The sequence below is a fragment of the Arvicanthis niloticus genome, chromosome 9 (genome assembly GCF_011762505.2).
Source record: "Arvicanthis niloticus isolate mArvNil1 chromosome 9, mArvNil1.pat.X, whole genome shotgun sequence".
Classification (NCBI taxonomy): Eukaryota; Metazoa; Chordata; class Mammalia; order Rodentia; family Muridae; genus Arvicanthis; species Arvicanthis niloticus.
The window spans coordinates 39129523-39145796 of NC_047666.1; the positions used below are offsets into that span (position 1 = coordinate 39129523).

Genomic DNA, 16274 nt, shown 5'->3' on the forward strand with positions numbered 1-16274 from the left:
CCCAGCCCCTATGTTCGTTATTTTACACAGGGTCTCACTGAATGGCACATTAAGACTTGAACTCAAGATTTTCTTGGCTCTGTTTATACCTTCTGGGATCAGAGGGATGCAACTCCATGCCTAGTTCATTTTGCCTGTTTTCAAAGGAGTTTTTTGTCTTTTCCCAGGGCTTAATAAATGTTCATTTTTAAGGCTTATGTTTTACTCCTGAGAAATCTAGACTGCTGAGGCTTGCCCAGCTCCATGAACCCCAAAAAATGGGGAACTCCTAAGTGTCCCCATTTTCCATTTCATAGTCCCCTCTGTCTCTGGCCAGGAGAGCAGAGCCTTTGGTGGGAAGGCTCCTGCTCGCCTGTGGACAATCAGTTTGCATGTGTTAGGCAGGCCTGCTGAGGAAACAGCAACCATGAAGCTCCCAGATGGCTCTGCTCTAACATTTGTGGGCTCTAGACCTTGGTGGCTACATGGCACAGGGATGTCACTGCAGGATTTCTGTAGATGCACAATTATACTCTTTTGTTCTTTTCTTTCTTTCTTCCTTCCTTCCTTTCCTTCTTTTTTCTTTCTCCTTTTTCCATATTTTGAGACAAGGCTTCTCTGTGTGGCCTTAGCTGTCCTGAAACTAACTTTGAAGACCAGGCTGAACTTGAACTCAGAATTCTATCTGCCTCTGTCCCTACCCCACCCCACCCCCACCCCCGGGTGCTGGGAATAAAGATGTGGGCCACAACACCTGGCTTTTTCAATTATACATGCTCTTGAGCTCTGCTTCAGCCTCCTAAACAGCTGGGATGTCAGACCTATATCACCAGTCGTGATTGACACGCTTCAAGCTTATGAGTCGTCAAGGCGACAGGATTAAGTGATCATCACCAATGTCAGAAATGAACTTCTCAACCTGGGGCTGCCAGGAGACTTCTGGATAGGCTCACTGAAAGGCACAACGTTCTCAAGCCCATGCCCAGGCAGTTGTGGGAAATTACCAGCAGAGACCTACCGTGCTGTCCTTGGGAACTTTCATCTTCCACACGCCACCCTTTGCATTACTCTCCTCCTCCCTACGGCAAAGAACAACATTTAAAGTTGCGCTCCACGATGAAGGAGTATTCCTATTCCCATTTAACAGTAGCCGATGTGGGGAGAAAAGCACACAAGTGCTTCTGAGTAAACGTTCCCCAGTTCTGTGATCAGGAGCAGAGGCAGGAGATATCAAGGAGGTGGTACCCAAGGGCTCTCTGACTCTTTGGGGATGGACAATTGATGCAACCACTATGCAGGCCTGAAGAACTATACATTCCAAAGCATATCCATGATATTGCCTCATTTAATTTACATGCAAACCTGGGGTCACAGACGTAACAGGTGTTTATGTGGTGGACCAGGGTTTAATAGCCACTTCCTGTCTAACAAAAGCATGTCAAGTTCCATGTAAGAGGGACTCTGGGAGAGCTGATTCTGTATCCTAACTTTAAAGACATGCTACATTTAAAGATCCTAGGTTTGCTTATGAGATTATTGTTTCTTCCTCATCTTCATGGTTGACCAGGGATGGAGAACTGACCCATAGTGAGCCATTGGTGGCTTGCAGAATGCCGACAACTGATAAGCTTGAAGGGTGTCAATCATGACAGGTAGTATAGGTCTGTCATCCCAGCTGTTTAGAAGGCTGAAGCAGAGCGATGACAAGTTCAAGGCTTATCATGGCTACTAAGTGAGTTCAAGGACAGCTTGGGTAACTTTGTCAGACCTTATCTCAAAAAACAGGCTGGGGGTGGGGGGAGACAAGGATGTGGATGTAACTCAATGGTATGGTGCTTGCTTAGCATGTGGTGTAAGGCATTAGATTCAGTCCCAAGAAAGAGATCTGCTTTCCCACAAATGGGAAAGTCTGACTTAAACCTCAGCCAACAACAAGAAAGCAAAGGAAACAGGAAGGAGAGTGTCAGAGTCTGGAAGAAACCTGGAAAACCGGATGTGGGGACAACAGCCGCACCTGTGGACTTCTCAGTTACAGGTTCCCACTAAACTCTACTTGGTGTTTGTTTAATTTAGGATTCTACCATTCACTGAGAAATGAGCTGAGACAGAATCTCATTCTCCTTCCGAGTAAATATCTGTGAAGGGTTACATGATGTAAGGGTTTATGGGTATTAGAGGCTCAACCTGGGCAAGCTAACTGTCCAGTGCCCACATACATCATCAAATAATTATAGCAGCTACGAGAGGCTCTTCTGAGGCACAGGCCCTTGATGAGTAGGGCATGCTTGCTGCTAGAGGCACACCATAGGCAAAATGGGTCCTCATGAGGTGCCCAGACATTTCCATTGCTCTCCCGTCTTGACCTGCAGGTGAGCCACACGCACTTACCAAAGTGGTCGTCTCTCTCCTCTCATTAAGTGATAACTGCATCTCAAAGGCAAGCTGGTCACAGGAGGGATGTTATTGTACACGCTCCAGAATATCTTAAAACAAAAGAAAGCAAAATACTTTGTTTAATAAACCCAGTATTGATTAGCTATGCCAGGACACTATAAAATTAATGTGTTAAAGAAAAAAAATTGATTCTCATTCATTCCTAGCTACTTGGAGTAGATTTTTTCTCATTAGCTCTTTAAAATTCTTAATGCAGAACATTAAGACATTGTTCTTGCTGGGCGGTGGTGGCACACGCCTTTAATCCCAGCACTTGGGAGGCAGAGGCAGGCGGATTTCTGAGTTTGAGGCCAGCCTGGTCTACAGAGTGAGTTCCAGGACAGCCAAGGCTATACAGAGAAACCCTATCTCGAAAAACAAAAAAAAAAAAAAAAAAAAAAACAAAAAAAAACCACCACCACCACCAACAACAACAACAAAGACATTGTTCTTCTAGACGCTAGGCTAGGTTGTATGAAAACCAGGAAGGTAACAATAATACACAGTGCCAGGACTGGGGTTAGTTGTTTTAGATTTATCTAATTTTATGTGTTATGACTATTTTGCTTGCATGCATGTATGTGCATCATGTGTATGCCTGCTGCCTTCAGAGGTCGGAAGGAGGTGTCAGATCCCCTGGGACTGAAGTTATGAATGGTTGTGAGCCATCATTCAGTTGCTGAGGACCAAACGTGGGTCTTCTTTGGGAGCAACAAATACTCTTAACAACCGAGCCAGCTCTCTAGTCCCAAGGACTGACATTAATAAAAAAATTTTTTTCATTGGAAGTTTTTGTTAACTATGTAGATTTCAGTTGCTCTTGCCACAAGAGAATGTGAGATGGGTCTGTTAATCTAAAGCCCTAATATATATGGAGCCTAGGTCTTTTGTTTTGAAAGACTTGATTAGAAAGACTACAGAAAAAGCATGCTCTGTAGTCTACATTTCAGTATAATCTCATCTAAAGTCCCTTGTCACCAGGTTGGAGAGATGGCTCAGTGGTTCTAAACACTTGCTATTCTTATACAGGACCTGGGTTCTCTTCTCAGTGTTCACATCAGGTGGCTTTCAGCCGCCTGTGACTCCAGTTCCAGGGGTTCTGACACCCTCTTCGGACCTCTGTGGGCATGTGAACACAGGTGGTACACATCCAGGCAGGCAGGAGAACACATATAAACATAAATAAAAATTAAAGATTCTCATCCGTCCTAATTTCATCATGAACGGAGACTGGTCATAAATAAGTTGACCCTGTAAAACTCAACCTCTTGAAACTGTAGGTCACGATCTCGTGTGGGTTGCAAAGAACCTGGCAGGAAAAGGCTTCAAACAGGCAGCAACAAAATAATGCAAAATAAAATGCTAAATGCACAATGAATCAGGAATGTCTGCTGGAGCATTTGCCTGTGTTGCTCATGTGACTTCACTACAGTCTTCTTTCTGAACACACAACATGTGCACTTCGCATGTGCTTTCTGTCACAGAATGTTAACACTAATGAGCATGCCTAGACACCTCCCCTCATATTTGGGAAGAATGAACGCTATCATGGAAGTCTTTATATTGTACATATGAAATCTTCTGCACTGATAGAAGCATAATGTTTAATTTTGGAATCCCAAGACTTTTATATTTTCCTATCATAATTCCTCAGCATGCAAGTGTCAAGTTAGTATAAATTTGGATTGCATTGTATTAGAATGTTTGGTTTGAGGGCTAGTGAGATTGTTCACAACCATCCATAACTCCAGTTCTAGGGGATTTGATGCCCTCCTCTGACCTCTGTGGGCACCAGAAACACAGATGATATAAATAAAGACAAAACATGCATATATGGAAATAAAAATTTTTTTAGCATGTCTAAGTTTTGAAAATTGATGTTTGAGTTGCTTGTTTGTGTTTCACTGAAAAAAAATCATTAAATAATTTTTGGCTTGGGATTAGGACAGAATCTCAAATTTCTTTTTAAATGGCTGTACAAACACTTTTGCCATTATGTAACATGGGATTCTCAGAATTATTATAAAATCAAATGTCTATCAAGTCTGAAACATTATTGAATGTACTCTATGTCCTGTGATAGCAAATCTTCAGCTAAAATGTATTCTTTTAGATAAAAATTATATACACTCATCCCATTAATACACATATTTGCTTTTATCTTTAGTTAATGACAAAAGTACACATATATACTAAATAATTGTTTTAAAACAAATATTCTTGATACATTATCCATAATTTTTTAAATGTGCATACCTGGTTTATATTCCTATATACTCTATGTTTATATATACACACACACATATATATATGCATATATATATATACACACACATATATATATACATATATATATACACACACATATATATATATATATACATATATATATATATACACACACACACACATATATACAAGCAAAATGTGTTGGATGCAAAGGTTCAGGAGTGAAGACAGTTCCAGAAGCCCTGTTATAAAACACACACATATTCTCAAGGGAAAGAGTCTTGCAACAGATGTTCTGACAGTTATGGTACTTAGCAGAGCCTTCAGTGTGATCACTAAACTGCATTTCCTTGTAACGGACTCTGCCAGGAAGAAGTCTGTGGTGCTTTGCCTTGGGGCTGAGAGTGGAGGAGGAAGTCAGAGGAATCACATTAGATGATTCTGTCCCTCTCTCTTGTTCTTCCTACAAGGATTAGAGAGCAGCTCAGCAGCCAGGCCATAAGGTACCAGGAAGCAATGTACAGGGACTTCAGGTCTGTGTTTTTGTCAAGGCAGCCTTCTGACCCAATACACACAAATGCGCGCGCGCGCACGCAAACACACACACACACACACACACACACACACACACACACAAGCATATACAAATACACCCAGCTGAATTAACTGCAGAGACAGTAATGATGCACTGAAAGACAATCAAAGGCCATATGTATAAATTATGTGTGGTAGACTTATCAGTGGAGAGTCTACTTCAGCACTTCAGGAGCCTTCTACTTAAACAGTAATTTTGGCAATCACAAAATTAGCACGGTGTGATAGTAGATCCTCTAACTTGTGTCCCTGTGGAGGGCTGATGCTCTCTGTGTCAGTGCAAACAGTCAGATTTCTATGACACCCCAGCTTCTGTCTATGCTGCTGCTGTGAGTAGGCAGAGCTGGAACTCGATCCCCAAAGCCCCTATTTTTTTAAACTACTAACCTATTTTCTTTGATGATACTACTATGTGGGTTTTTTGCATATCTTTCTCTAGTCTTAGGAGTCGCAGACAAGTCATGTGTAGAGTCACAGAAGGAGGGATACCTGCTGACAATGTCTTCCAACCAGTCATGCCCTTTTCTCCACTTACTTTGGTGATTCACATAACTCCAGCCCAGGACTCTTGCTATGACATGGCAGTGATCTCTGCAGAATCCATGGACAAAGTGATGCAAAAACCAAAAAGCCCCTTCTCAGAGAAGGCCGAGAGGATGCTGCTGACAGCAAACCTGGGCTCTGAAGGTCAGCCCTTCCGAAGCTCCTCCCATGATATCCCAGCCAGGCTCCTCTAGTCCTGACCTTTTGCCTAGCACTTGAAGTACTTAGAGAATAACACATAGCACACATTTCTTTCATCTCAGAAATGAGAAGAGGCCAAAGGACCCTGTTATGGGTTGTAGCCTTGGAAGAATAAAAGCAAGAACATCCCTGAGCTTGTTTACTTTGGTGAGTCTAACAGGAAGAAGAGAGACCATCACAATTCAATGGCGGACTGAACTTGGAAGTTGTTTATCATTGTATGTGTTTGTGCTTGAACACAGAATGAGAGAAGTTGCAAGTATGCCAGTGGGAAGAGACCCACTTAGAGAGCACACGGAACTAAACAGCTGTCTCACCGCTGTTGCAAACCTCCCTCTTCTGTCCTCTATTTATTTGTACATCTGGTGGAGAAGGAGCTTGAAGGAGGAACTAGCATTTCGTGCTCCTGGAACCCAGTTCTTCCCTGCAGGAGGCAAAGGACTGACATCAGGCAGTGTAAGCCTGATGATTCACAATGACTGTCTCTGAAACACGTAAATGCTACTACAGGTTCAGTTTTGTAAGTAAATTTCCAGAGGCACTGGGCTTGCAGTGAGTCCTCTTTGGCCTGTGACAAAGCACTGCAGTACAGCTTAGCACAACGCTTCTTAACAATAGATGAGTGCTCCCCAACCCTGCAAAGCCTTAATGATTGCCCAAAGCAGACAACTCCACGTTGTCACCATCCATTCAGTCGACATTGCTGGGCACTAGCTGTATGCAGGACACTGTGATGGAACTAAGTTAATGTGAAGGACAGCTGTGGTCACAGGGGCCACTCACTGCTTGATAAGTTTTTAGCATCATTGTTGCTCTTCTCCTTAAGGAACTGAGGCAGCCCAGACCCTTGACCAATGAAGTGTAACACCTGGGTTTAAGGCACTGGTTCTTGATGTGCAGTGCTGGCACACACCTTAAATCCTAGTGTTTGGGAGGCAGAGTAAGTTGGATCTCTGTGAGTTTGAAGCCAGCATGTTCTACAGGGTAAGTTCCAGAAAAGCCAGGGCTACACAGAGAAACCCCATCTCAAAACAAAATAAACGAAAAGTACTGGTTATCAGAAAACATCAAACAGCCATGAGATATCCACTCCACTCCACCTCTGTGTGTGCAGTAGAAGTACCACACCATGACCCCCTTGTGTTACTCAAAGACAGCACACTGACAGCAACGGGAGAGCCACAGAAGGAAGTCACCAAATATGGCACTCTACTGGTTGCAGTTAGAACTATCCTGCCTGACAGGGTTTTTTTTTTTGCCACAAAAAAACCCATTCATTATCAGTAAAGTTCACAAATTCCCTCCTTAGTTTCCACCTGAAATGTGGAAAGGATAAGATGTGAGAAAGGATAAGTCTTAGAAAGACGTTACTTATTGACAGAAAAGAGCTAATGTTTGTCTTGTAAAACAACAACAACAACAACAACAACAACTCTGGGCAGTGGTGGCGCATGCCTTTAATCCCAGCACTTGGGAGGCAGAGGCAGGCAGATTGCTGAGTTTGAGGCCAGCCTGGTCTGCAGAGTGAGTTCCAGGACAGCCAGGGCTACACACAAAGAGAAACCAGGTCTCGAAAAAAACAAAACAAAAACAAAACAAAAACAAACAAACAAAAAACTAAATAAATAAAGCCATCCACAAATGATCCTGGAGAGAAGAAAGTAGGGGGTGCAGGGAAGGCAGTATAGTGGCTATTATTGGTTGTCAACTTGACCATGTCTGAAATGATCTAAAAATCCAGAAATGGAAGGCATGCCTATGAGGCTTTTTGTTTTTGTTTTTTTTTGGTGGGGGGGGGGGGCGGTTGTTATTGTTGTTTTTGTTTGGCTTGGTTTGAAGTGGGTATATCTATGTCTAGTCCAGACCATTAAGGTGGAAAGACATATATTGTTTTTTGTTTGTTTGTTTTGAGACAGGGTTTGTCTGGTGGTCTTGCCTGTTCTAGAACTCACTCTGTGGACCAAGCTGACTTCAAACTCACACCCTGAATTGGGGCATACCTTCTGCTGGCAGTCTATATAAGGACACAGGGAAGATAGAAGCTTTTGCTCTTTACCTGCTCGCCCATGCCTTGCTAACACATCCATTCCTTCACCAGCAGTGGAGCCTGCTTCTTTGAGATTCCAGCATATACTGAAGACCAGATGAGACCCAGTCTTGTGGACTGAGCAAGTACTAGACTCTTAGACTTTCAAGTCAGAGCAGGCCACTGTCGGATTAGCTGGACTGTAGCCTGCAAGTCAGTCTAATAAATTCCATTATATATATGTATATGTATATATTCTGTTATATATACACACGTACACGTGTTACTCTAGAAAACCCTAATACAGGAGGGAATGAGGAGATAAAGAGAAAAGGAAAGAGGAAACAGAGATGAAGAGAGGGAGGAAGGAGGTAGGAAAAGGGAAGGGGAAAGTCAGGAGGGGGAGCAAGGGAGAGAGGAGAAAGAGGAACAGAGGGTGTGAAGGGAAAGAATAGAAAAGACGGGGAAACAGAGGAAGAGAAGAAAAGAATAAGAGGAAATAAGGATAAGAACAGGAGGAAAGAAGGAATGGATCCTATCTTCTTCAGTGTGGTAGAGGGCAGTATTTTCCAGCGAACAGCCAGCCTCCAGGGCTGCCTACCCTCTGAGTCTCAGGCACTTACACAGAGAGACTGCTCGGAGAGCTGAGAGCGCAGAGGCAGTCTCTTTCTTTGGCTGGATGTTTTTATCTCACAGCAGAGCCCAGGCTGAAAGCAGAGTTGATGGTTTTCGAATAGTCACACTGCAGACAGATACTTTGTTGACTTAGTCTGAGTTGAGGAGAATGGAGTCGGAACCTTAAGAAGGGGGAGGGGCCAAAGTCTGGGGAACCCCTGAGCAGAGCAGTGTACAGCTGTTTCCTGGATACAGCCCATAAGGCTGAAGTTCCTGCTGCAAGTGTAAAGGACAGGAGAAGATAAGACACTAGCTCAGCAGGCAGTGTTCTTGTAAAAATAATTTTATTTTATTGTATGTTTTGCCTGGAGTTTTGTCTGTCTATTTATCTGTGTACTGTATGAGTTCAGAGACCACAGAAGTCACAATTGGGCATCATATTTCTATGGAACTAGAGTTACAGATGGTTATGAGTTGCCATGGAGGTACTAGGAATCGAACCCAGGTCCTCTGGAAGAGCAGCCAGTGATCTTAACCACGGAGCCATCTCTCCAGCCCAGGGGTTTGCCACAGCTTCAAAGCTCCTTTTGCTCTGGGATGATAAATGAAGTTAGGCAACATTCCTAATTCCTAGCCTCTTCCATGCCATGCTGGAGAACGGGGTTGACGGAAAGCATATATGGGCAATGGGACCTGAAGTCCAGATATGTGTGCACCCAATAGAGGCCATCATGATCTGAGGCCATGGCAGGGCCAAAGGTGATGGGCAGCAGACAGGTGCCTGGTGTGCTTCTACAGTTCATGGGTAAAAGAGAAAAGGACACAGAGATGCCCTTGGAAGACTTAACACTGGATGACCCCAAGTTTTACATTAGAAGTGATGAAATTACTAGTAGTTTGTAAATAAAATTTTATTCACTTCTCATCCCTGCCTCTGCAACATACACAACAGCTTCTAGTACCACAAGCAGGACCAGGAACAGCTTGTCTTAATTGTAGCTCTGTATAACTGGGTTGTGACTATAGATACTGGTTTAATTATATATACAGGACATCATGACATTAAGCTTGGATGGACCATACCAAGTCCTTACCCTGTTTCCCGTTTTTCTCCTTCTTTCTTCAAGGGGGCTCCACATCCTTCCATGACAGGTTCCCACCCACCGTTAGCATCGTGTTATGCCCAGGACAGTGAGTAGTGTGAACTCACCTCCCCATCATCTCCATCAACCCTGACTTATGAAACCTTTGAGATGGGACGGTTCTTGTTCCTCAGGCTTTGGAAAGAAATCTGACTTAATGACCTTTAATAGCACAGCACAGTCAGGTAGCCTGACCTCTAGATAGGGGCCATGCACTGCTATTTAGAACAAATTAAAAAATCAAGTAAGTGCATGTGGGTGTGTGTACACGCGTGCAAGCATGCACGTGTATGTATATGCATGCACTTATGGAGGTCAGAGGACAACCTGTGGTATTTGGCTCTCTCCTTCCATCATGTAGGCTCTGGGGTTTGAGGTTATATGGTCAGGCTTGTTGGCAAGGGCCTTTACTTGCTGAGCCATCTCATGAGTCCACACTCTCCTCCTATTGCACTACATAGGATGTTCATAGTTTTTTAACTTTAGCGTGATGGAGATATATATACATATAATTTTTGAAGGTATTCTTGTTTTGAGGAATGATACAGAAATTCCACTTACAGAAAAAAAAAAACCCATCAAGTTTCTGTTCTTTGAAAATTTTATGAGTTTCATGGGAAAAAGAAAAAAGAAAATTTTAGTACTAAGCCATCTATGGGATGCCCTGGATAGAACATAGGAGAGATAAGACCAGAGGTCAATTCATGAAGATGAAGTTTGGTATGGAATTCTGTAAAGGGTGCTTTAAGAGTCAACAGGCAGGCACTGCTGAAAAATGTGCTACAAGCCAACCCTCCCAGCAAATCACACTGGATTGGTAGCTCTTCATTTTCCCCTAGGGTAGACTGGGCATGCTCAGAAACCATGTTCTATTTGAACTTTGCTTACTGAGGATGCAGAGATATGAGAGAAATGGGCAAAGTCAATATATGTCCAGAGTGGCAAACACACTGACATAAAGAGTGCACTGCCCAAGGAAGACAGGAAGGCAGCCCATACTTTCATCCCTTGGCAGAGACCTCCTGTGGTTGCAGCCAGTGTCCCCAGCAGAGGTCATGGCATCCTCTGGATGCCTCTCCTGCTCCATCCCTCACACAGGGGAAGAAAAAGAGAGCTGACAAAGAAGCAAAGGAACTTCCAGCCTTAGACAGTCTACAGTCAGCTGTTTCCACTGAAATTTTGGGTCACATGCCACCCAGACTCAGTTTCCCTAGCTCATAAAAGAGTATGATAATTGTCTACTACTCATATCACATGGGTGGTTTTTAAATCTCATCAAAACATACATGGAGAGGGGACTCAGATACCATTGGACAAATGTTTAGCTAAACACTGTGATAGCCGAGTGAATTAATGTCAACATACAGTCAAGGAATAAAGACAGAAGGAGCAAAGCCTGTCCCCTCATGCGCTCAAATGCTCTGGCCCCTGCTAGTTCTTAAGCATTAAGGGACATTCCTGAGATGCTAAAGACAAGCACAACTGAGTTACCAAAAGTTACAGGCAAGTCAAATTTGTTTTTATAAATAAAAGGTTTGAGTGGTGTCACCAGGGGAGTCCCCGCTTGACATGAGTAATTGTGAAGTGGTGGTATATAATATTCTTACATAAAACGTGACTTAGAGGTGTTTGCACCAGCAGCGTGAGGCGACGGGTGATAAAATGGAAGCGTACTCGTGGCATCAGCCTCTTACTGTGCAGCGGACTATCCCATCCTCACCTCAGCATGTGAAAATCTCTATCATGATTATTCTTGCTTTGAAGATGAGTAAATAAGGTATATAGAGATTTTAAAAAGAAAGAAAAGTGTGCACATGCTACTGAGTGCCACCTATGGCACTGTGACTATCCTGAATTATAGCCAGCATTTAAGCCAGCAAAGGAGCAGACTCCGGTAACCTAGAAACACCTGACAACCTGCTTCGAGGGCTTATAAACACAAGCCCCGCAGAGAGCTACATCTAGTCTCTTACCCTCCCCAGGCAGCCTTATGGAACAGCACTGTTCTTACATTAGCTGTATAAATAAGGAACTTGAAGTGTTTCACAACCTCTTTTCCATTGCTGTCCCCTCCCGCCATCTTGAAGGAGTCCTTTCTAAATCAGCTCTGAAATATTTGCAAATCACAGGGAAGTCCCGTGTTTATCTATGGGCTGCATATCTGTCTGTGCTTCATACACACAAAGATTCAGATGTGGTCATGGACCTCCCAAGAACCGAATTTTTGCCCCTCTGGTAAGGTGCAGCTGCCAGTGGATACAGCTTTCTGAGAACAGTACCTCAGTCATTCATTCACTCCATCCTTCAGTACCTCAGTCATTCATTCATTCCACCCTTTAGTACCTCAGTTATTCATTCACTCCATCCTTCACTACCTCAGTCATTCATTCACTCCATCCTTCCTTCAGTACCTCAGTAATTCATTCACTCCATCCTTCCTTCAGTACCTCAGTCATTCATTCACTCCATCCTTCCTTCAGTACCTCAGTCATTCATTCACTCCATCCTTCAGTACCTCAGTTATTCATTCACTCCATCCTTCACTACCTCAGTTATTCATTCACTCCATCCTTCTTTCAGTACTTCAGTCATTCATTCACTCCATCCTTCCTTCAGTACTTCAGTCATTCATTCACTCCATCCTTCAGAACCTCAGTCATTCATTCACTCCATCCTTCAGTACTGACTGGTGGAGAAAGGTCAGATATAGCCGAGAACGGTGCTGTGTGCTTCAACTTGACTCACATTCAGTCTCCGATGGAAGACTGAACAGGAAGACTGAACAGGAATGGTGGCTGTAACCAGGGGAACAGAGTCTGATGGGAGGGGGTGTGAAGACATGCAGGTGAACATGTGCATGTTAGCTTTTAAACATTCAAACTTGGATGGCGACTCCTGTTCATTTTATCTCAGTACAATGGAGAAAAGTCTCTCCTGTGTGTCAGCCCTGTGTCTTTAAATTGGTCTCTAAGGATCCTAACAGATGAAAGCCTTAACAATCCAACCCCTGCTGTGTGCACTGTGACCATGCTGGGGTGGGTTGATCACCCTCTAGCCTCTGTCCTGGGATCCCACACTCCATTCTGAGGCCCCCATTGTCACAAAATCCCAGTAGGGTTGAAGACCTTTCTCAGGAGGGCCTTAAAATCAGTTGATCTGAGGTTCCTAAGTGGCTCCTGGGAAAGAACAGCCAAAACCAAGAAATTCTCCAAACAGCTGCCAAGAAGGGGAAGCTCCACCAACTCGGAGGGGTCTGGCTCTGTGGGCTCTTGCGCTGGTCCACACGGTTGCACTCAGCGCTGAATGGTGACACTAGAAACACTGTTAGTTTGCTTGTCACATGCTTATGTCACGTTCCCAAGAAGATGAGAAATGGCCTGTGGCTGGGACTATCCTTACACCATTTGACTGTGTTCACAGGGGCCACTCATGACACTTACCACCCAGGCTCCTTGGCTGTGTATGTAAAAAAGTGCAACTTGTTAAACCCATGTGGGAAGGAAAGTCCGTGCTAGTGCCTACAGTAGCGCCTACAGGATGCCTATCTAATTGAATTGCTAAGATGCGACAAGATTTAGAGCCACAAGAAGAAAAAAATGTTTATAACCTGTGCCTTGTGGAAGACCCAGGACATGTAGCCAGCATGGCTTGATGCAGCTTCAAAAGCCTTGCACCTGCAGCTGGAAGGGACACCAGGGGAGAGAAACTTGGTAGAGTTTGCTTGGGAAGAAATGGGAAACGGGATTAATAAAGTAAATCAGTTTTTAGAAACTGTCTGAGGGAAGTGGCTTAGCCAATAAAGTATATACCTTATAAAGGTCAGATCTCCTGCACTGGTATTTAAAAGGCAGGTGTAGTAGGGTCACGTCTACTCCTACTAACGGTGAGCTGCAGGGGAAATACCTGTGCAAATGCAAGTGGATACCTGCCAGGTCACCTAGCCTACTAGGCAAGTCCTGGGCCAGTGAGAGACCCTGTGCTAGAGGAATGACACTCAAGGTTAGACTCTGACCTTCACATGCGCATGTATCTGCACATGCACGTGCACGCGCGCGCGCGCGCACACGCGCACACACACACACACACACACACACACACACACACGAATGCATCCCACACAGGGAGAGAGAGAGGGAGGTAAGGAGGGAGAGGAAGATGGAGGGAGACACACAGAGAGACAGAGAGACAGAGACAGAGAGAAGTCAAACAGAACTACAGACTTGTTGGGGGTCTCTTGCACATCAAATATCCTGCCAAATACAGTGGAAGCGTGGTCATACTCAGTCTTCATGGTGACTTATAGAGGTGGATGCCATTGTTGTACCAGTTATATAGAAACTCAAAAGGACAGAGAAGCAGAGTGTGGTTGACACATAGTTTCCAAGGGGGACAATGCATGTCTTTAAAACCTTCACTATCAGCTCTGCACTCCTCTTCCCTCCCCTACAAATCAATGAAAAATTTTGCTGATGAAGTTTAAGCTAGGGCCAGAAAAAGCCTGCCTCTGCAGTACATGGATGAACAGTTGCTATGGAGATGGACCTAAACAATAACTCCAGGGCAGAGCGCTGAGCAAGGACTGTCCATGCAGTAGAAAGTTGGGTGGTAGGTGTCTAATGTATCCTTCAGTGGCCCAGTATGTCCCTTCCCACTCTTACCTGCACTGTTTGTACCGTGTAGATTTTCTTCAGATTCGAGGCACACTCAGCTGCTGTGGCACCAGGGAGTGATCTATCATCAGGAAAATAACAAAGCAAACAAATCCAGTCAGTGATTGTAAGGTATTTTACAATATAACTATGCAGGTTTTGATTACGTGCAGGTTCAGAGCCTCAGAAACAAACATCTAAAGATAGGTGGCAACTAGAATTTAAATCCTTTTTTTTCTGAGGGCATGTATTTGCTTTTCCTAATAGGCAGAAATATTTATTCTGTGGAAATTTAATAGATAAAAAAAGGTAAAGTATATGAGAAAGGTATTGGAAGCTTTAAAATCACATAGTGAAAAAACCATGAAAAGATCTTACTAACTTGTAGGCATTGTTCAGGACTTCAGATTAGAAATTGTCTGCTTTGCCATTGGCAGTGTAAATGCAAAGCTCTTCTCCTCTGTGGTCAGCTTAAAACCCCCGTAACACCCTCGTGGTAGATACTCGGGCTCCCCGTGGAAGCAGAGGACCATTCAGCTATTTTAGAGACCACTATTAAGAGTCAGTCTTGATTCCCCCCTACATTTCTTGCCTTAATACTTTCAAGTGTTTTCCCCCTGAGCTCTTGAAAACTGTATGGGCAGAATACATTAATCTCTAGTTTCTATATGTTCCACTAGATGGCAACACACTACAGGTTTATCCTCTAGGAAAAAAAAAAAAAAAAGATCGCGCTTTGACTGGCTTTCCAAGTACAGTTCCAGGGATGGGGCTGTTGGATCTATAGGTGTTCAGATCTAGAGGTATTCACACCTATAGCACTACTGTTTTTCCTTTGTCCTGCCTACTTAGCAGTCTGTGCTCACAGGCACTGGGGTCCTCGTCAGTAGCAGGTTTAATGACACTTCACCACACAAACAATGCTCAGAAGCCTATGTCTGGCTGTGGGCGAGGAATCAAGGGCCTGCTAAGAAGGAAAGCACCCTGTTCACAACAGACATGCTAGGATCTAGAATGTATGAAAAAACACCCTTCACCAGCCACTGACCCTAATGACCCTAAGAGTCCCAGAGGTTATCGTCAGGGGACACCCTAAAGATGTAGAGAAACCCCACACCATCTCTAAAGCAGAAGTGACAAGACGGCAAAGGCCCTGGGGACACGGCTCCACCACCCACATTCTGGAACCACGGGACCAATGAAAACATCAGAGCTGGGGAGATGGCTTAGTGGGAGAAGTGCTTGCTTGGTAAGCATTAGGACCAGCGTTCATACCCTTGCTCGGCATCCATGTGAAAGCCAGGGGCAGTGACAGACATCTGTAACCCCAGTGTGCTGGAGGAAGGGAGACAGGTGAATGCCAAGCTCTTGCTAGTCAGTCATCCTGCTGAAATGGCAAACCCCAGGTTCAGTGACAGACCACCCTGACTCAAACTAAGGTGTAAAACAGTAGAGGAAGACGTACATCATCGACCTCTGGCCTTCACGTGTGGGCTTGCACAGTAGCACACATCCATCCAGCACACATACATATACAGATAAAAATATCAAAAGACATTTCGAATATAGTTCACTTGTCTAGAGTCAGTAAGGACACAAGTATGAACTAGTTGGAGGGCAAAGATGTCTTGTTACCCATTAGGCAGGAAAATTCTAATAAATAAGTAATCATTTTATAACTCCTAGCTTTTAGGCTATGGCCTTTATGTCTTAAGAGCAAAACCACAAACGTGACTGCCCTTCTGTGCCAGCTATCATGTACCTACCCGACCTGAGCAAACAGTGGCGACGGACACATAGGGAGCAACACCCTGTTGATAACCACAGCTGCCTGGACCCAAAGAAACTCATCCGGCATCATGG

At 44.0% G+C, this 16274-nt stretch overlaps 1 protein-coding gene across 2 annotated transcripts in view; it reads right to left on the bottom strand.

Moving 5' to 3' along the window:
- Nucleotides 1-16274, bottom strand: part of Eif4e3 (eukaryotic translation initiation factor 4E family member 3) — a 66963-nt gene that overhangs the window by 13388 nt on the left and 37301 nt on the right. For both annotated transcript variants that reach the window (XM_034511849.2, XM_034511848.2), the window contains 3 exons: nucleotides 14421-14493; nucleotides 2368-2462; nucleotides 998-1058 (listed from right to left, as the gene is read on the bottom strand). In XM_034511849.2, the coding sequence (XP_034367740.1) occupies nucleotides 998-1058; nucleotides 2368-2393 (87 nt within the window). In that variant the 5' untranslated portion in view covers nucleotides 2394-2462; nucleotides 14421-14493. The remainder of the gene's footprint in view (nucleotides 1-997; nucleotides 1059-2367; nucleotides 2463-14420; nucleotides 14494-16274) is intronic.